Here is a 20,279-nt window from a genome sequence, read left to right as displayed (position 1 = left end):
TCCACAAAATAGTAGTAAAACACGCTTCCCAACAGCACCAAAAAACAGTCCACAAAAATAGTCCGCTACAAATGAATAACTCAAACTCACGGCTTTCGATCACTGTCCCGTGAGTTCTTACAAATATAGAACGACTTACTATGCATATACAGAAGAAAAAAATGGATGAAAGAGAGCAGTAAACTTACCTTATTTGTTGGATAACTCGGCTCATATCTTGGTTCTTCAAACTCTAGGCTTTACCTCCAATTAGAACTTGAAATGGAGAGAAAATCAATTGGGGTTTAGGGGAAATTTCTGGGAGGAGTTTTGCAGAGATTAAGTCTGGTTATTTTACCCTATTATAATCCTAATATATGAAGGGGATAGGCCTTTAAAAATGCCTCTTTGAATGACCCGAACTGGCCCACTTTTGGACGACCCGAAGAGGCCCATTGTTGGATTCTCGTTTAAGCAAGTAGGTGACAGTCTGCGCAGTCTCGAAAAAATGCCCATATATCTCTACTCCGATATCGTATTGATAAACGGTTTAATGCGTTGGAAAATAGACTCATAGATCTTTAATTTGATGGGTGGAAAACCCCAAAACTCTACGTATATTAGGAGAAAATGCCAGTTATATTTTACCCAAAGTTTCAGTAAAACTCATGAACGTAACTTGTTATGACTTTCATCGACTTTTGTTCCACCACTCGCTTGACTTCAAAACAACACACGACTATCATACGACTAACATAACTCATAACATAACCTCCCTATCAATTTAAACACCCCGGTCTCACTCCAAAAGTACATGTTATAACATTCCCAATTTGTCGACTTTCGACGAAATATTATTTATTTTTCAATTCTTTTAGCTTATGAACCTTCCAACCATCTTTGTACTCGTTGTTCATGATCTTCAATATTTGTAACCTCCGAGGTAATATGATTAACTTACTTTGTAAACTTTTCAAATATGATTTCATTTCTGAGCTTACATCAATTGACTTATGACGTACTCCTACGTACGAAAACATGGGTTGTAACATCATTCCCCCCTTTGGAACATTCGTCCTCGAATGTTGACTGGTGCACTTATCAGTCTCATAACATATAGCTCTCATAAATATTTTATTGCTGGCCTTTCCATCTAGGCAACTGTTCTATGAATAAATCCATAGGCCAGGGCATTCCCCCTTTTAGGCCTCTTTCTGACACCACAAATTTTGGTCTGAATCCTTCCAACCTCGTAATTATTGCGACATTTTGTCATGCAGCCTGTACGACTTTGTCCTTGTATGTGCGCCTATGCGACTCTTCTGTTCCTTTTCCTCCATCTTTTAGCCAATCTCCAGGCCTCGCTTTGGGAACATATATAGAAATATGACAAGTTGTTCCTCCCGGTGTATATAGGTGTAGTGAATTTCTTTGCTCGGTATTTTGTCAAACTTACGACTGTTGCGATATCTTGTTTCGTAGCCTTCTAAATATATCCTTATGGATTTACTACATCTAGGTAGGTTATACTACACCATCACACTTACTTCGTTTTATTATTGTCGAGGTTTGCTACCCAACTCTAGGTTACCCTCTCGCTGCTTATCCTATATGTATAAATCTAAGTCATTTAATTATTCCTCATTACTGTTCATCTTAAGAATGACGGCCTAATATTATCTCATACTTTGGAACTTTTATCTGCCTATTGTTGATTCACCTTAATGTTGATCTATAATCTACCACTGATAAATTAAAATCTCTTATGATATACATTGTCCTCATGGATCACGTCTCATCAGGAAACATCTGAAGTTATTTGCTTGATCCATCTAGGGACGATACTATACTTCAATAACTGTATTTCATCGCATCCCAACGTGATTCATCTTATGAGGGGTATTCTAATCTCGTGCAATTCATGAGATCCCTTCTATTTGAATCATTAACCAATCAATGATCTTAACGTTATCCTCTTATATATCACAATTACACCATTATTCTACTACCAGTGCAATATTTTATCTTTTCAAATTGCGCATAGTCTTAGACTCCTCTGAGTTCATTCAGGCTATACTGAGTTTTTTTTTAAAACTTATGGAAACCATCAGCTCTCTTGTTTTGATGGGCTTAATTTTGAGGCCTTACCTATTCTCGTCACCTTCTCAATAATATTGTTGCTCTACCATACTTTAGCTTGCGACCTACACATATCTATTTATAGTACTCATAACCTTCCTTTAACTTTCTAGCACCATACATTTCCTTATGTTATTCTGGAACTTCAAGCGGGACATCAAATCGTCTCTAACTCTTCTTTACTCTCTTAACTAGACCTCTCAGTACTTGGAAACTATAGGCTAGAAGATATGTCACTGACAACACCACTATCATTTGTGGATACTGAATCACAGCGCTTTTAGCCCTCTATCTGATGTATGGACTATTCACAACCTTCTAAACTTGAGCATCTCGTACCTTCTTAACCTTTACCTTACTTAGCTTTTAATCTCGCATTGTATCTTCTGTCTCTTTCATAACCTCCCTTTCACATAGGTAGAATTCACATCCACAACTTGAAGCTCTACTATAAACTTGCACCTCTAGTGCGTACACAATCCGGTGGGAGTTTCATACTTACTCCTTATGAGACTGGTACTTTTTTAAAAATCTGGCTTTATTGTAAAGCCATTATAGAATATGGCCGTTGTACTATCTTTCTTGTAACTCTAATCTTACGAGTGATTTTGCAATGTTCAGAATCATGATTACTATAATTATATTGGTCTAATAATCAGACTCCCGATTCACTTACCTGAGGTAACTCGTTAGTTTCCTCTTATCTCCCAGCCTTTAAGTAGGCTTAAGCTATCTTCCGATCTGCTGCTCAGGGTATTATTACTTTCTCCTTTGGTGGGCGCCATGGAACATCCATAATATAATCTTCTAACAATTCAAGCCTTTGTCTGTGAGGTGGACTCAATTCTTTTTGTTTTAACTTTATACCGGCGTCTCCTATAGCTGTAAGAATGTCAACATATATGCTGCATGGATAATACTCTGAAATGTTAAGTGCGGTCATAACATAATTAACTCTGGGTCATTGATTTAATAATTCCTTTCGTGCCTTCTCAGTTTTCTTTAAAAGTGCGCAATTACTTCTCCTGGTCGTTTTGCCACTTATTGCATGAATACTTGGCTTATCCTAGTGCCAACACCTATTGGAATTTCGTGCAACTCATATGATCTCAAATATTTCTTTTGATTTTTACTTCCCGTTCATTAGCCACGATAGGTGCCACTTTCTTATGGAGTGTATACAATATTGTAGTGAGACTGTCGTTACAAGATCATTTCTTCTTTAGGTCACTATGCTTATGTTGAAGCCTTCTTCATTATTTTCTCAGCTAGTCTTTCGTTGTAGCACTTAGGAAAGACCCTCTGACTCTTGTAAAGCTGGGAGCTTTTTACATCGTATACCCGACGAAAGATTTGATGTACTGACTCACCAATATTATCCTTAGTTACTTATCTCTGCGCCCTTATGCTCGTAGGGTTACTTCTGCACTCAAATTTTTATTATCTCCTCAGTGGCACTCTCTCTTTTATTTCCATAACACTTATATGGTACCTTTTACTGCCCAACTCCTATCAGAATATTCCTCAAGGATTACGATGTCGTATCTACGAGACCGAATTTCCTATGTTGGGTTTCACTTCATTTATCTTGCATGATCTACTGATTTATCTAAGACCTCTTGTCTAGCCATGACTAGTCTCTTCCTGAATTCCTGAATGAACTACTAACTACTCGTCAGTCCATGCTCATATTGTACATTCTGGGTAACCTCTCTTGGATTATGTCTTCTGTCTTAACTTAACTTTTGCATTGTCTCCTAATGTATCAAGTGTTCATTCGCACTTATTTATCAATAACATCTGGTGTGGGAACCCTTGCTGCCTCTCCCCGACGTCGTGCTTGCATAATGTTCTGGACTCGTATCATGTCTGTAGGATCTGAATAAATAAAATATCATTCCTTTTGCCATTTACTGCATTCTTCCTTTACTATTCCATAGTTACCTGAACCACTTAACTCCGACTTAATACCATATTACACCATCTTTCCTCTTTTAGGGAAGTATTAACATTTAATGCTATGAAGACTTACTTATACATATTTTACCTCTTCATCTTCGACGTCTTTTGATGTCTTTATTGACACTTACTCGCCTTGCAGTAACCCTTATGTACCAAGGATAATTGAATATGTTACACACGACGGCATCAGATACCTAGTGTAACTGGAATACTTAGTCCCTTAAGCTTAACTTTGCTCAAAGTGCTTGCTTTAGGGAAGCGTCTTCCTGAGTGACCTATAAAGGTTATTCTTCTGTTGTCGATTGTATTATTGCTGGAACGTGATCTTTGAAATTCTCTTGATGTCGACTATCATTACCTTATTCGATCCCTAATTGATGGTCAATTTATCTTGTTCACTAGCCCATGCTGATTTCTATTACTCCGGGGTCTAAATATTTTTGTTTTGGTAATCATGTTGGATGCACCAACTCATTTCTCGAAATGAGGATATGACTTTTAGCCTATACTCTTTTATTGTCTCAAGACATGTCACCTCTTATTTTTTTCCTTCACTTGACTATAGACTCTGTCATCATATCATATTTTGATTTACTGTTATCACCCATTTATCACATCTTACTCATAATACTTCATTTACTCTCTTCTTATTCTCCTGCCAATGCTTCTGTTTATCGCATTATTCTGAAAACTTCAACAAAATATTGTTTCACTTTTAGCTCCCCTGGCTCAATCCACCATTTCGGGTTACTCTAACCCAAGCTGGATCTTGATATCCCATCCTTCTCTTAAACTATATATGTTAGCTCCCATAGGGAATAACTGAGATGGGTGTGGCCAATTGTACATACCTCTATTTCTGTTGAAGGTAACTTAGAATCCTTTTATTTCTCTGCCTGGCATGGAAATTCGGACAGTCTTCATTAACTAGGTACCTCGTACCCTTCTTCACCTTGTTTCTGTTACATGTTGAAACTTATACTTTTACCTTCTGATACTCCCATGGCCTGCTATTCACGGGGTATGTTAGATATTCCCGTCTAAGGGTAAATGGGAAATTCGCACATATGGTAAGCACAATCTAATAGGGTCTCAAACAGGGCCACATAGTCAAGAATTCTCTCTCTACTAATGCTTTTACCTGCTGTTGTATTAGACCTTTAGCTAGCTATAATTTTTTTAATTGAAAGCATCGCTACATCATTAGCAAACATAAGCTTTGGCTCGAACTCTTATAACTCAGCTCTATAGCACGATTTGGATTTGAATGAAGGGTAACAGACTCCTAAATACCTTGTAGCCTCCTGCTTATAAGTGTGGTGCACAACACACCCATAAACAAGACTCTATAAGACACGACTTGTAGACTCCCTAGGATAGAACTGCTCTGATACCAAGTTTGTCACGCCCCAAACCTGAAGGGGCGTGGCTGGCACCCGGTACCATACTCGGCCCGAGCGTACCACTCTGTAACTGTGAACTCTAGAGGAATAACCCTCAACCTAGGCCGATGAGGCCATATTCTGAATCATCTGAAAATATCGTCTGTCTCATCTAAGGGGTAAACATACCCAAAAACTCATATAGTGTTATACAAACTATACAGAACTTGTCTACAAGCCTCTAGAGATAGTTGAACTGTATCATGGTCGGGATAGGGCCTCGACCTACCTGAACTGTATCATGGTCGGGACAGGGCCTCGACCTACCCATCAAACCTGTATATATATAAAACGGACTCCAAGGTCTAGACCTGGTAACTCCGGGGAAGTGGAGCTTACCAACCAAGCTGATATTTGGCTCTGTCTACTGGGAAGGTCTATCCAGCTGTCTATCAGGACCTGCATGCATGAAATGCAATGTTCCCAGCAAAGGGACGTTAGTACAAATAATGTACTGAGTATGTAAGGCAACAGAATAACTGAAAGCTGAAACTGAACTGATGATATAATAACTGAATGTAACTGGGAGTCAAAAATAATCTAAAGATATGCTTACCTGTTGATACTGACTCAACTCTCTCCATATAGTATGTAAAATAGTTGTCCGGCCCTATAAGGCTCGGTATGTGTAACTGCCCTGCCATAGTAGGCTCGCTCATAGGCGCTCGGCCATACTAGGCTCTGTATCTCGGCCATTCTGGGCTCGCTCATAGGCGCTCGACCACAGTATATATATATATATATATATATATATATATATATATATATATATATATATATATATATATATATATATATATATATATATATATATATATATATATATATATATATATATATATATATATATATATATATATATATATATATATATATATATATATATATATATACATAGCTGAAAGAAGATAATACTAAACTGAATATGAAGTCCCGATAAGGGAAAATACTGTAACTTCTGAGACTAGGATAATGTGAATAAATTCAGGAATACAAACTTCTCTTTATGCCTCGTTATCAAACTCATGTAGTTACGGGATCATGCCAAAATGAAGAAAGACTTAGCCTTAACATACCTTATCACAATCTTTCCAATCATCAACTTGAACTCGCCTCTTCTCACCTTAATCTACAACAACGATAATAATACTATCATTAAGTTACGAAAGGTACAACTAACGCACAACGAACGACAAGCTTATTTTGTATTAAAACGGACAGCATCTCCCCTATAATCCTTACTTCCTCCAAATTCAAGATAACACCACAACACCAAAAACAACAATAACAACATATATACATTAGTTTCCAACCTTATGCACACCACACAATACTACAAAACAGCCCAACACACCCCAATCTCTTCATACACAAAACGACCACCGTAGTAGTGTCAACAACCCGAAATTGTTACGATGAACAACCAGCCCAACATCCTGAATTTCTATGCATATACAGTAGAAAAATGGATGAAAGAGAGCAGTAAACTTACCTTATTTGTTGGATAACTCGGCTCATATCTTGGTATTTCAAACTCTAGGCTTTACCTCCAATTAGAACTTGAAAGGGAGAGAAAATCAATTGGGGTTTGGGGAAAATTTTTGGGAGGAGATTTGCAGAGATTAAGTCTGGTTATTTTACCATATTATAATCCTAATATATGAAGGGGATAGGCCTTTAAAAATGCCTCTTTGAACGACCCGAACTGGCCCATTTTTGGACGATCCGAAGAGGCCCATTGTTGGATTCTCGTTTAAGCAAGTAGGTGACACTCTGCGCAGTCTCGAAAAAATACCCATATCTCTCTACTCCGATATCGTATTGATAAACGGTTTAATGCGTTGGAAAATAGACTCATAGATATTTAATTTGATAGGTGGAAAACCCCAAAACTCAACGTATATTGGGAGAAAATGGCAGTTATATTTGACCCAAAAGTTTCAGTAAAACTCATGAACGTAACTTGTGATGACTTTCATCGACTTTTGTTCCACCATTCGCTTGACTTCAAAACAACACACGACTATCATACGTCTAACATAACTCATAACATAACCTGCTTATCAATTTAAACACCCCAGTCTCACTCCAAAAGTACATGTTATAACATTCCAATTTGTCGACTTTCGACGGAACATTATTTATTTTTCAATTCCTTTAGCTTCTGAACCTTCCAACCATCTTTGTACTTGTTGTTCATGATCTTCAATATTTGTAACCTCCTAGGTAATATGATTAACTTACTTTGTAAACTTTTCAAATATGATTTCATTTCTGAGCTTATATCAATTGACTTACGACATACTCGTACGTACGAAAACATGGGTTGTAACATGGCCGGTACCTCCTGTGGAATATATGAGTGTTAATACAAATTCAATACAACAAATATATACATCGTAACACTAAGGAAAATTAAAGTTTACCACTCCTCTTGTAGATTATGTAAAGCAGGAGAGAAATTATTTCCCCGCTCCTCATTCGCCCGTGGTGATAAGTTTAAATCACGGCAAACTCTTTCATCCGGAACCTGTTCGGCAAAAACTGCTCCAGAATAATCACCTGATGACTGAGGGTTATCCCTACTATGCGCAACCTCATTATTGCGAACGTCTTCGACCTTGACGTACATTTCCAACATTTTTATATTCCCGGTATTCAATCGGAGTCCTCAAAAAATCCCTCAAAGTTTCATCATCGTCGATGTTAAACTCAGCGTAACAAGCAACCCCTTGCGGAGTGACGGAATACGGATATCTTCCGGTTACTTTAAGGTTCACCGAACGTTTCCTCACACTCATTTTATTACATAACAACGATACCAATCTATCGTACTCCATTGTAAGTGGCAACGTAACATGACACTGTGGAGATAAACTATAGCTCACGGAGTTATTCGCCACCACAACCTCACCCCCCAATATAACGAAACCTTTATTTTTCGCTCTTCAGACATTATGAAAAAATGCTTGAGAATTTAACATGAAGAAAAATTTGAACGAGAGTTAGGAATATTTTTAAATGGATTTTTGTAAAATGCTAACGCCTTTAAATAAGACAATGTCTAGCTCGGTGGACTGATTTTTTTTAGGTATAGCGCTCTTTTAAAGAGCGCTATACCCATTTGAATTATTGTTATGTCAGTTAAACGCATGAGACTTATTGGTGGGCCCACAAAATAGGTATAACGCGGTTATATACCGCGCTGTGTATATAGCGTGGTTTAAAAGAGCGTGCTCTTTTAAAGAGCGCTATACTTTAACAGCCAAAACTCCGTTAAAGCATAACGCTCTTTAAAAGAGCGCTATATATAAAAATATTACTCTTTTTTTAAAACACATTTTCGTCACACTTGTCCAAAAGAATCATTTTGGATTCCGAATCCCAAACAAAGCGGGCGTTACACGTCACATAACATCACAACTGCTCTTTTGGTACTTTTTGGCCATGAACCCCAAAAAACCATAATCTAATAGAAAATAGACACGTGGAAAACCTCATGAGATCCATGCCGTTCAAATTCCTCGATCACGGTTTCATCAAATGCAAAGTCTATTTTACCCCTACAGAAATTTCGACTAACATTTTTCCTTTCGCGCGTCCACGATACCCTCGTCTCCCTCCCAATTTTCCCTTCATGTTTCGAATTTCGCAACAATCTTGGAGCCAAAGCTTCCAATTCTTTGAGGAGAATTTAATATATTCTTTTTAATTTACTGTTTTTAATTTTTTATAGGGAAAAAGAACAAAAATATACCTTAGTTTTGCTACTTCACAGACATATATCCCTTCTGAACATATATATCTCCAATTTCATCGGTACATCTACGAAATTTTGTTTTCCGTAACTCACAAATTTCAGATACATCCGATTCTCATCAATTCAGAAGCTTCAAATTTCGATTTTAACTTGATTTTGTTGAAACATTTCGTTTGTTTTCTTCAATTTCACCGATTATAGAATTCTTCCTATTTTTTGTCCTTACGTGGTCTCGCTCTTTGGGATAAGTAAATTTGGAAAGTTGTCGATGTTGTTTCGATTGTGTTTCTGTAACTGATTGATTCGTTGAAGTGGTGAGTTTTTGGAGCAATTGACGTGAGTCTCGGGTTTTGAATTGGATTTGAGATTCGCAGAATTGGGGATTTGAGTTCGAAGGATTTGTTGTTTCGATTTGAAAATTAGGGTTTTGGTTTTGGGATGGTTGAGGATTTTCCTAACGTACAACTTCGCGTGCGAGGAGTACATCCCCACGTAACCGAATTTTGATGAGGAGAAAGATGTTTGTGAAACGGACGGTGAAAGTGGAAATGCCGAAACTCAAGCGGTGCAAAACCGAGGAGGATGAGAAATTGAAAACTGAAGAGCTGTTCACAGTGCCTATAAAGGAATTAGAAGATTACCGCACTAGTTTGGTGGATTCGTTTTGTAGAGAAGCTTTGAGTTACGCGGGTGAAGTGGAATCAAGCTTCGCTTTAGCTGGAGCTTCGAGAAGCTTGGAAAAAGCTTTTGAGGTTCATAACCATAATAAGCCTCCACTTTTGAAGTCTTCTCGTGGCCGCATTCAAGTGCTTCCTTCAAAGTTCAATGACTCTGTTTTGCCTTCGTGGAAGAAAGAACAAAACCCAGAAGAACAAGAGCTGTTGTGCTTGAGTGAGAAAGATGAAGGAGCAGTTCTGCCTCACAAGAAAAGGTTCAAGTCTGAAGGGTATAATCAACGAATGCAGCATTTGCCTAGTTCTGTAAAATTTGAGGATAGACAATTTGGTTATATGCAGAGTAAAGATTGTTCTAGAAGTTCTGTGACGTCAGTATGTGAAGGTGGTGGTTCTTCAGCTCTGATGGAGAGTGGTGGGTGTGAGTCGCGGGCGAGGAGGGGCTTTGCAAGGGAGGATAGTAATTATATGAAGGAGAAGGTTGGAAAGAAGAAGGATTTCTTTGAGCCGGGAGATTTTGTTTTGGGAGACATAGTGTGGGCAAAATGTGGAAAGAATTACCCTGCTTGGCCTGCTGTGGTGATTGACCCGTTATGGCAAGCACCTGAGGCTGTTCTAAGGGCTTGTGTTCCAGGCACGCTCTGTGTGATGTTTTATGGCTACTCCAAAAGTGGGCTAAGGGTAATCTCTCTTTCTTGATTAGTAGTAATAAGAGTTTTTTTTAGTCTGCTGCGGAGATTATACAATTGGTATATAGGCAGAAGGGTAATCTGTCTTATTTTTTTTGTTGTTGTAAAACTCAGCAATATTAAGTGAGCAGTTATGCCTTGGTATATTGAGTACTTATATACTTAGCTATAGTTATTTGATTAGAGACTTTAAAGCTATTGTTGTTTGTAGGATTATGGGTGGGTCAAAGCTGGAATGATCTTTCCTTTCCAAGAGTATGTGGACAGGTATGTGATGATCCATTTATCAATTAACTTCTGGTACTTCTGGGTACTTGTATTTTCATCATTTCTTTGTCCAGATTTCAGGGGCAGACTAAGTTGTATGGCAGCAGACCAAGTGATTTTCACATGGCAATAGAAGAGGCAATTCTAGCTGAACATGGTTACTCTGATAAACGCCCTGAGATGGAACAGGAGACATCTCCAGCAACTAATGACAGTGGAATTGAAGAGGCCACTGGATCGAATCAGGAGCTGGACTTATGTTTCTCTGACCAGGCAAGTTTTCAAACGTCCTTTATGTTTAAGCGAGGAAATGGATCTGAAATTGAATATTTTCTGACGTAGGCCTTAATCTAGCCTGTTATCAGCTTTATGCTATTCTCTTGAGTTTTATTCTTTAGGTTTATAGTAATCTTCTTACTTTTATTAAAAAAGAACCAAAACTGTCCTTTTACTTTTAGTCAAAAGTGTTCAATTTTTTGTTGCTGGAGCATTTGCGTTTTGAAATATAACCTTCACTGCCATAATGATTTGAAGAATCTCCAGTGGTTCCATTTTGATGACTTCTGATTAATTCTTTAGCAGGATGGATATGATAAGAGGAAAGACACTCGACGATGTGACAGCTGTTATTTGATTTTTCCATTTCGAACCATGAAGAAAGTTAAAGATACAATGTCCAAGGCCCAGTTTTTCTGTGGGCATTGTGTTAAGGTCATCTGCAAAATCTTTTACTATGCATTTCATTGTATTCATATGTATTTCCTTGCGGAAGAGCGAATCCTGAAATTCTTTATTTATGCTGTTCAATTGATACTGTTGTATTTTTTTTTTCTATGAGAATCTATATAATGCTGTACTTCTTTTCAATCCCCCACTTTCTGAAGATTTTTATGCTGTTCAGTTGAGGAAATCAAAGCAATATTGTGGCATATGCAAGAATATTTGGCATCATTCAGATGGTGGGGACTGGGTGAGATTTTTGTGTTTTGATTTTGGTCTTTGGTTCCTTTGAATCTTTGGCTGGCAAACTAGAACAAACTATGGACCTTTTTTCATGTGATATTCTTATTAGGTGTGTTGCGATGGTTGTGATGTTTGGGTGCATGTGGAGTGTGCAGATATTTCCAGCAATGTTTTAAAGGTATGTCCATTTTCATATTCATTTTAAAGTACTGTCTTTCTTCCATTTTCTTTACTTGATTCTAGTTAAGGTTTTGGGAGATTTATCATATATACCAACCTTTTGCAGAATCTACAGAACACTGATTACTTTTGCCCTGAGTGCAAAGCAAATTCTAACAAAAAAGCGTCGGTCTCAGAGCAGCGGGGGGCAAAAGCGAGGTATCTTGTTTAAGTTGCACTTTGCCACTTTGGTTATTGTATCCTATCAAACCAACAAGCTGCATTTTTCTTTGGCTGGTCTTTTCCTTGTTCTAGTGTGCGGACTGTAACATTTTCTTCTTGAAACTGTTTAAGTATTTCAAACAGATTAAAAGAGAGCAATGGAAGTTTGATGCCTGACAAGATTACTGTCGTATGCACTGGCGTCGAAGGGATTTATTATCCTGATCTACACTTGTAAGTTCTTAAAATTCTGGAGAGAGAATGGGGGTAGAAAAGGCTTTGTCATGAAAATTCTTGAATTTGTTCTGGAACCGAACTAATCATGTGGATTGGAAAAAAAAAAAGGAAAGAAAATCTAACCATCTGGATTGCTCTTTGTGGAGTGCTAAGGTCAACTGTCTGCTGTGTGTTTGACAGCCAATCTTTCTTCTATTTTGAGAGTACTCTTGTGTCAGAAACATAATTCATGAACAGTTTTTGGCATTTAATACACCAAAAAGAAATATACTACTACATGAGAAAAAATACTTGCCGTTGGTATCAAATGTGAAAACTTGTTTGAAGATGAGAACACTCTTGTGAATCAACTGGTCTGCTGCAAAATATATAGGACACTTCTAATGCTTGATTACTGCATACCTATCTGCTTTAGATATGAAGTGCTCTAGTGTACTTCCTTCATTTTTTTCAGAGTTCAATGCAAGTGTGGTTCTTGTGGAACAAGGAAGCTAACACTTAGTGAGTGGGAGAGACATACTGGTTGCCGAGCAAAGAAATGGAAGTGCAGCGTGAAAGTGAAGGGCTCAATGATAACACTGGATCAATTGGTTTGTTTCTAATTCATATATCATCTTCTCTGATGTTGTAATTTACTCTATCTATTCCATTGCATTCTGTCACTAATCTTAAAAGGGTTCTCTTGCAACTGTTCCTCAATGGTTTATTTTTTTGTGTCAGCTTCACAAAGATTTTATGTTGTTGGGCAGTAAAAGACTGCAAAAATGGATAACAAAGAAATGACTGATATTTGTTTTTATTTTACAATTAGCTTTATTTATTTATTATATATTTATTTTGATCGGTGCAGTATACCTTACGTAGATCATCCTTCACATTTTTGTTAGGGTTTTAGATGGATCTTTGGTAGTTAATAAACATGCTATCATCGCCTCAACGTTGCTTTTTGTGGGTATTCATTTCAGTTTTTTTTCCTCGAGATCGTACGTGACATCATTTTGGATATGAACCTTTCATTTCCTTTGCTTTCCCGTGTTTTCTTTTTGACGTGAAGGGGTGATATATGATATTATTTGTTGGTGGGTGGATGGGTGAAGGAATATTCACTTTAAGAGGATCTTGCCTCCTCACTGCCAATAAATAGTAGTGATTCTTCTTCTGTTCGTTAATATCTGGAATAGGTTTGTTTTATTTTCTTTATCTGAGATAGTAGTATTGATGCTGCAGCTTTCAGATCATAATGCTTATAACTTTACCTATCAGAAGTTTACCTATCAGAAGTTAGATCACCAGCAGCTGTTTGCATTTTTAAGAGGTATGCTGTATTGGAGTTTCAGTTGTGAGCGCCTATTTTTGTGTGTATTTTGTTGAGCCAAGAACTCATATATGTCCTTTTGTGGCAGAGAAGTATGAACCTGTTCATGCAAAGTGGACTACAGAGAGATGTGCTATTTGTAGATGGGTTGAGGATTGGGACTATAATAAAATAATCATATGCAATAGGTATTCCTGTAAATCAACTGTTTAGAAGAAACAAATATATTGGATGAATATGTTACTTTGATCTTGTTGGCGAGATATCATTTTCTAGTGTAACTAATGCCGAAGATTCAGGTGTCAAATAGCCGTACATCAGGAATGCTATGGAGTTAGCAATCTTCAGGATTTTGCTTCATGGGTCTGCCGAGCATGTGAGACCCCTGAAATTGAAAGAGAATGTTGTCTTTGTCCAGTCAAAGGCAAGTCATATTGTATACCCAGCATTTTTCGTAACATATTTCTCATCAATGGTTTTCAAATCTGGATTTGTTAAATGATGCTTTTGCAGGTGGTGCGCTAAAGCCAACTGATATTGACTCCCTGTGGGTTCACGTCACATGTGCATGGTTTCGGCCAGAAGTTGCTTTCCATAATGCTGATAAAATGGAGCCTGCCGTTGGGCTTCTTAGAATTCCTCCGAACACTTTTTTGAAGGTAATTTGGTTTCTGGATCCAAATATTTAGTGGTATCTTTCCCATCTCAAAAAATATATTTAGTGGTATCTTTGTATTCATTTGTTTGGTCCTTGGACATTCTTGGATTTCTCAATTGAGTCTGCTGCTGATTTGTTTGATGCAATAAGTAATTTTCTTTTTCTGTCAAAATATATAGTTACTGGTGGCTAAAAACCCTTGGTTATAAATAAATCTGCAGGCATGTGTGATCTGCAAACAAGTTCATGGATCATGCACTCAATGCTGCAAATGTGCCACCAATTTTCATGCTATGTGTGCTTTGAGGGCTGGATATCATATGGAAGTAAGCTTTTCCTCGTTGTATATGTTGTTCCACTATGATAATCTCTATGAGAGATGCATTCAGTAGTAGAAGGAAGAGAATGTGATAGTTTAGTGTAAACTTCAAATATCATTCACCAAAACTCAGGCTTGGAATGGTTGTCCTCACTGATGGATCAAATTTCACGCTCACATGTTCACAGTTGCTTGGCCAATATGGGAATGCTAACATCTAGACAGCTTTTTATTTCTTACCTTGTAAGGGGATGAACAAAGTTTTGTGATTGGCAAGGTCTATAATTTAGTTTCTTTTGAAACCTTTTTTTCTTGTGATAACTGTAGTATCCTGTCTTGCTGCGCGCACTTTGACTTGTCCACTGAGTATTTGCCACTTTCCTTACCTCTGCTAGAGTTAAAACCTTGTTTTATTTTTTAGATAACCGTGGTGTCTAGTCCAACTTACGTGCACTTCGACTAATTCCAATGGGTACCTGCTACCTCCCACCACCGACAGGTACCACCAACATGTACCAGGTAATTCTATCCACCAATACTTGGATAGATGTGAAGAAATCACCTAGTGCTTTTTGGAGACCATTGTTATTTGAACCTGAGACCTCATGGTTCTCAATTCACTTCATCGACCATTAGGCCACACCCTTGAGTGCCCTTAAAACCTTGGCTCTCAAGGTTGTTAATCCAACTCTTCGATTGTTATGTCACCCCTTGGTGAAAAACGAAGAGAAAAAATCAACAAAATTTCTTATCTTGCTGACTTGCTCATAAAGCTCCCTTCTTTTGCCTAGAATTGCTTAAGTATGCCATTGCTAATGATGCATATATGCTAGGACTTAAGTGCTGAAAGTTGTAGTGCCCAGTTTCTGTCCCTGCTTCCCTTTCCTTTAGTACATAAATGTTATGCTCTGGAACTGCTTTAATTGAATCTTTTGAATGCACTATGTGTTTCTTCTCCCTCCACGTGATTGGTAAGGCACTTGAACTAAGCGTTCTATGACTATATAATGTTTGTCGTGTGTGTAATAATGTTTATATGTAGATAGACATTTACTTATCAACAAGAAAGTCTGTTTGTATATGGCAATTTTTTTTTTTTAATTGGAAGTAATTACTTGCTTTGACAATTCGAAATTTTGAATCTCAGTTGAACTGCTCAGAGAAGAATGGTGTACAGATAACAAGATGGTTATCATATTGCGCGTTTCACAGGTAACATAATATCCTCTTATTCTTTATCTTTTGCTTCTTGCTTTGTTTTATATCTTTTTAGATTAATAACACCTACGGCATATAAACAATTCTCTTTTTCTATTAAATCTCTCTACCTAAACTTTGACATTGAACAGCTCAAGATTGATACCGTTAAGCTTTCCTATTAATTGTTGGGAAGCAATTTCTACATTGTTCATTATTTCCATGGTTTTGATGTTTACCTAATATGTGGTATGCTTTAATTTCAGGGCCCCAGATACAGATAATGTCTTGGTCATGCGGACTCCGTTTGGAGTGTTTTCTACAAAAAGTTTGGTTGAAAGACAAAGCCAAGAACATAGTTTGAGAGGTAGAAGGCTCATCTCATCTAAGGCTCTTGAATTCCCTGAGGCATCTGATGCTGGGACCAGTAGCTTTGAGCCATTCTCTGCTGCAAGGTGTCGTATCTTTCAGAGATCTAGCAATAAGGTATTATGCTCTTTTATATTTTTAGATGTGGTGTGAAAATACATACTTACCTTTTGCACATTATTCTGTTTAGTTCTGCGAATATCCTTTTATGATATTTTTTTTCCACGTGTGTTGGGTTGCGACATCATAAAGCTACCAACCTTTATTCCTTGGTAATAAAAGAAATTACTGAGGAACGATTGCCAAGTTGAGGATAAGATTCCTCTATGAATGATGAGGAGTTCAAATTGGAAGTAACAGAGCAAAACTGCTGTCCTCGCTGCTAACAGAGTGCTGTCTAGTTGTATTAACTGTTCAATAGAGCCACACCCTATCAGGCTCTTACAACACTAGAAAATCCATGTTTGCCACACCAAAATCTTCTGTCATATGCTAGTTGTGAATTTTTTTGCATGCCTTTCTGATGAAACTTGTTAAATTGATGACACACATCAAGAGCGCTGTATCATTTGCTTAATTTATCTTCAAAGACCCAAAACCTGGGTTCAATTTATTTCATTAGAAGCCTAGTACCCAATACTTCTATGCCATTCCATGTAACATGGCTTATAACAAGTCATGCATGTCAAAATTAGAAATCTCTAAGCCTTAGAGGAACCTTATCATAACAAATGAAATGGCTAACAGCAAGTGCATGGCTTGGAGATGCTAGCAAGATGAGCACAGAAATTGCAGGGAAGCGATCCATTAATTTTATTATTTTCCACCCTTTTGTATCTTTTGCATCTAATTTCTCTGGAATTTTTTTAATCCCGATCCATGTCGTAACATTATTTTAAATCCATTCAATTTGAATTGGTATTTTCTCCATCACAATTATTGATTTATTTTTATGAGCAAAATTTCTTGTTTTTCTTTTTCTCGCCTCTAATTTACTTTTATTTCGTCTAGAGGGCTGGACAAGTGGCACTATTCCATCGACTGATGGGGCCAAGGCATCATTCTTTAGAAGCAATAGATTGCTTAAACTCACAAGAAGTATGTAATATGTTTCTTCTTGTGTTTTAGAATCCTTCTTGTGTTGTAACACCATCTAATTGTATAGTTTTTCCTTCTCCTATTTTTATGTTTGCAGTTGGCTGGAGATGTGAAGGCTTTTTCAACACTCAAAGAACGGCTGATCCATCTACAGGCAAACAATCTTCTCTTTATGCCACAAGGACTGATTGCTTATTCTTTGCAATATTATCTCTAGTTAATATGCAATTACTTAAACTAGCAAACTTGTTTTCCTAGTTGCATGATACCTGTTGGCTAAGCCCGTTCATCACCCTAATCTTTTGTACTACACAAAAACATAAGTATTACTTCTTACTGTCATTAATTAATCAACTATAACTGCGGCAAGATATTTATCAGACTAAAGGCAAACAATTGCTGAGAGTAGAGTTTGCAACACATGCTTCTAAACTGCAAATACATTTGAAACCAAACTTACTTTCTATTTGTTTAAATCAGACGACAGAAAGCCGTAGAGTTTGTTTCGGTAAATCTGGAATACATGGATGGGGCCTCTTTGCACGGCGAAGCATTCAAGAAGGAGAAATGGTACTTTTCATGAGTGGAACATTATAAGTAATTTTTTAATTATTCCTATGAAGGTTTTAATCTAGATATTTAAGTGATCCATTGTCTTTGGCTGCTTCTTTAGGTCCTTGAGTATCGTGGGGAACAGGTGAGGCGTAGTGTTGCTGATCTAAGGGAGGCACGATATCGGCTGGAGGGAAAAGATTGTTATGTGAGTTTCATTAATTTATGTGAGGTGATGCGTACATGTGCCTAGGCCATGGTTGTCTTGAACATGTAAAGATGAGCCTAATCTACTACACTAGTTTTAAAATAGGCTTAGATTTTAGCAGGAATCATTGGTTTCATCCTTCATAAGATGCTAAAGTGCTAAAGACAGTCTTATTTTGTCCCCGCTATCCTATTATCTGTACTCCAGTCAAAAGGATAAGGGGAATGAAGATGCATAAACTGTCAAGCCAATAAAACCAACAATCTCTAAGTTAGATCTGTTGCTTATTTGGGTTGTTTGCCTCAGTCATTAATTCTAACACATGTTCTTACTCCATGCAGCTGTTTAAAGTAAGCGAGGAAGTGGTAATTGATGCCACAAATAAAGGGAATATTGGACGTTTAATCAATCATTCGGTAGGCTGTTGTTCATTGTCAAACTGCTGTTTGACTTTATTATACTCTCTGGGATACTTGGTTTCACATCTCTACCGTAGACATGCCTTTTTGCTGGCATTTTAATTCAGATACAGATTGCGTACTTGTTTACTTTTGGTTTAAGCCTTTTTGTGCTATCTCATGTAGTGCATGCCCAATTGCTATGCGAGGATCATGAGTCTGGGTGAAGAGGAGAGCCGGATAGTTCTTATAGCCAAAAGCAATGTCTCAGCTGGTGATGAGTTGACGTATGACCGCTTCTTGTTTTTTCTCTTCATCTGTGGATCATCTGTTCGTTCATTTGGTTTCAAATTGTGCTTTCCAATTTGTAGTGGGCGTTTGGACATAAGAATTGTAAAATTCCAAAAAAAAGTGAAAAAATTTTTCAAGTTAAAATGGTATTTGAAAAGTAGAGTTGTGTTTGGACATGAATATAATTTTGGGTTGTTTTTGAAGTTTTGTGAGTGATCTGAGTGAAAATTTTGAAAAACAGCTTTTTCAAATTTTTCAAATTTTCGAAAAATTCCAAAATGCATCTTCTAAGTGAAAATTGGAAAATTTATGACCAAATGTTGATTTCGGAAAAAAGTGAAAAATTTCTTATGTCCAAACGGGCTCGTAGTCTTGAAGTTTCTCTCTTCTGAAAAATAAACTGTATTGTGCTTAATCTTGTTTAACAGGTATGATTATTTGTTTGATCCTGATGAGCATGATGATCTTAAAGTGCCCTGCCTATGTGGAGCTCCGAATTGCCGGAAGTTTATGAACTAGTGTAGCTGATGTACAGGATTTATTCGTACAGTGACGTGCTGACATGAATACAACAAATCTTTTTTTTTTTTAACAGCCAAGAGTTTTGTCATTCTTACTCCAATTGAATTAATTTTAAGTTGTAAATTAGATGTATACACCAGCTATTTAGCTGGCATTTTACACTCTTCATATCGTGAAAGCTTCTTTCTTCTCACAAAAGGAAAAAGGAAAAAATTGTTGAATAACTGTTATGCTATTTGATTTATTTGGCAGAAGAGGGCTAATTGCATTGTGAGTTTTGAATCTTCAGCTCTATATTCCGGGAGAAAGTTATTCTATTGTGAGTTTTGAATCTGCAGCTCTATATTTCAGGAGAAAGTTATTCTATTGTGAGTTCTGAATCTTCAGCTCTATATTTCAGGAGAAAGTTATGCTATTTGTCTTATTCAGTTTGACCTATTATTATATTTAATTCTTTCCAGAATATCAGTTTTTTTGTTTATAAAATGGCACTAGCTTTTCCCTCAACTAGTTTAAATGACTATGAAGTTATATTATTTTGTAATATTTTGCAACGCAATGCGAATGTGCTCTACCTTTTTTTTTGTGGGATTTTCCCCCTGTTTGGGTATTTGATATTTGATTGAAATGTTCTCTCTTTCATTCTAGATTACATGTGGAAAGGAAATAAATTGAATCCTTTGTGTATGCATAATAACGATTAAGGGTGAATTTCAGCGTCATCTCATGTACATTTATTCCCTCCAAAGATGATCATAAATAAAAAAAGGGACTTGGAGTCGGCAAGAACTAATAAATAGCTTATGAATAAGTTTTGTTTTTAAAATTAGGGTACTATGATCATACTTGTAAAAACTGT

At 37.0% G+C, this 20,279-nt stretch overlaps 1 protein-coding gene across 4 annotated transcripts; it reads left to right on the top strand.

The window, feature by feature from the left end:
• The first annotated feature begins 9,105 nt into the window (after window positions 1-9,105).
• On the top strand, window positions 9,106-19,644 carry LOC107792888 (histone-lysine N-methyltransferase ATX4). Of its 4 annotated transcripts, none has more exons than XM_075238387.1 (23): window positions 9,106-10,637; window positions 10,857-10,912; window positions 10,987-11,185; window positions 11,495-11,623; window positions 11,814-11,882; window positions 11,985-12,053; window positions 12,162-12,253; window positions 12,401-12,490; window positions 12,948-13,083; window positions 13,721-13,808; window positions 13,897-13,996; window positions 14,108-14,232; window positions 14,322-14,467; window positions 14,688-14,792; window positions 15,933-15,997; window positions 16,249-16,468; window positions 17,363-17,449; window positions 17,547-17,603; window positions 17,930-18,019; window positions 18,123-18,209; window positions 18,551-18,625; window positions 18,794-18,894; window positions 19,327-19,644. In XM_075238387.1, the coding sequence occupies exons 1-23, from the start codon at window positions 9,789-9,791 to the stop codon at window positions 19,415-19,417; spliced, it is 3,126 nt and encodes a 1,041-aa protein (XP_075094488.1). In that variant the 5' UTR covers window positions 9,106-9,788; the 3' UTR covers window positions 19,418-19,644. The 4 variants fall into 4 exon arrangements, with proteins under 4 accessions (XP_075094488.1, XP_016470646.2, XP_016470654.2 ...); XM_016615160.2 differs by having other exon boundaries at window positions 12,389-12,490; XM_016615168.2 differs by having other exon boundaries at window positions 11,492-11,623.
• The last annotated feature ends 635 nt before the right edge of the window (window positions 19,645-20,279 follow it).

The sequence above is a fragment of the Nicotiana tabacum genome, chromosome 19 (assembly GCF_000715075.1).
Source record: "Nicotiana tabacum cultivar K326 chromosome 19, ASM71507v2, whole genome shotgun sequence".
NCBI classification, from domain to species: Eukaryota; Viridiplantae; Streptophyta; class Magnoliopsida; order Solanales; family Solanaceae; genus Nicotiana; species Nicotiana tabacum.
Note: the sequence above shows the minus strand (reverse complement) of the source record. Positions and strands in the feature narration are given on the sequence as shown.

Bases quoted from the DNA above. Each gene is read 5' to 3' on its own strand.
- LOC107792888 (XM_016615146.2), top strand. From the start codon at position 9,789: ATGAGGAGAAAGATGTTTGTGAAACGGACGGTGAAAGTGGAAATGCCG. The intron at 12,054-12,161 runs GTATGTCCATTT...AACCTTTTGCAG, and splicing joins TTTCCAGCAATGTTTTAAAG to AATCTACAGAACACTGATTA. The intron at 17,450-17,546 runs GTATGTAATATG...TTATGTTTGCAG, and splicing joins ATTGCTTAAACTCACAAGAA to TTGGCTGGAGATGTGAAGGC.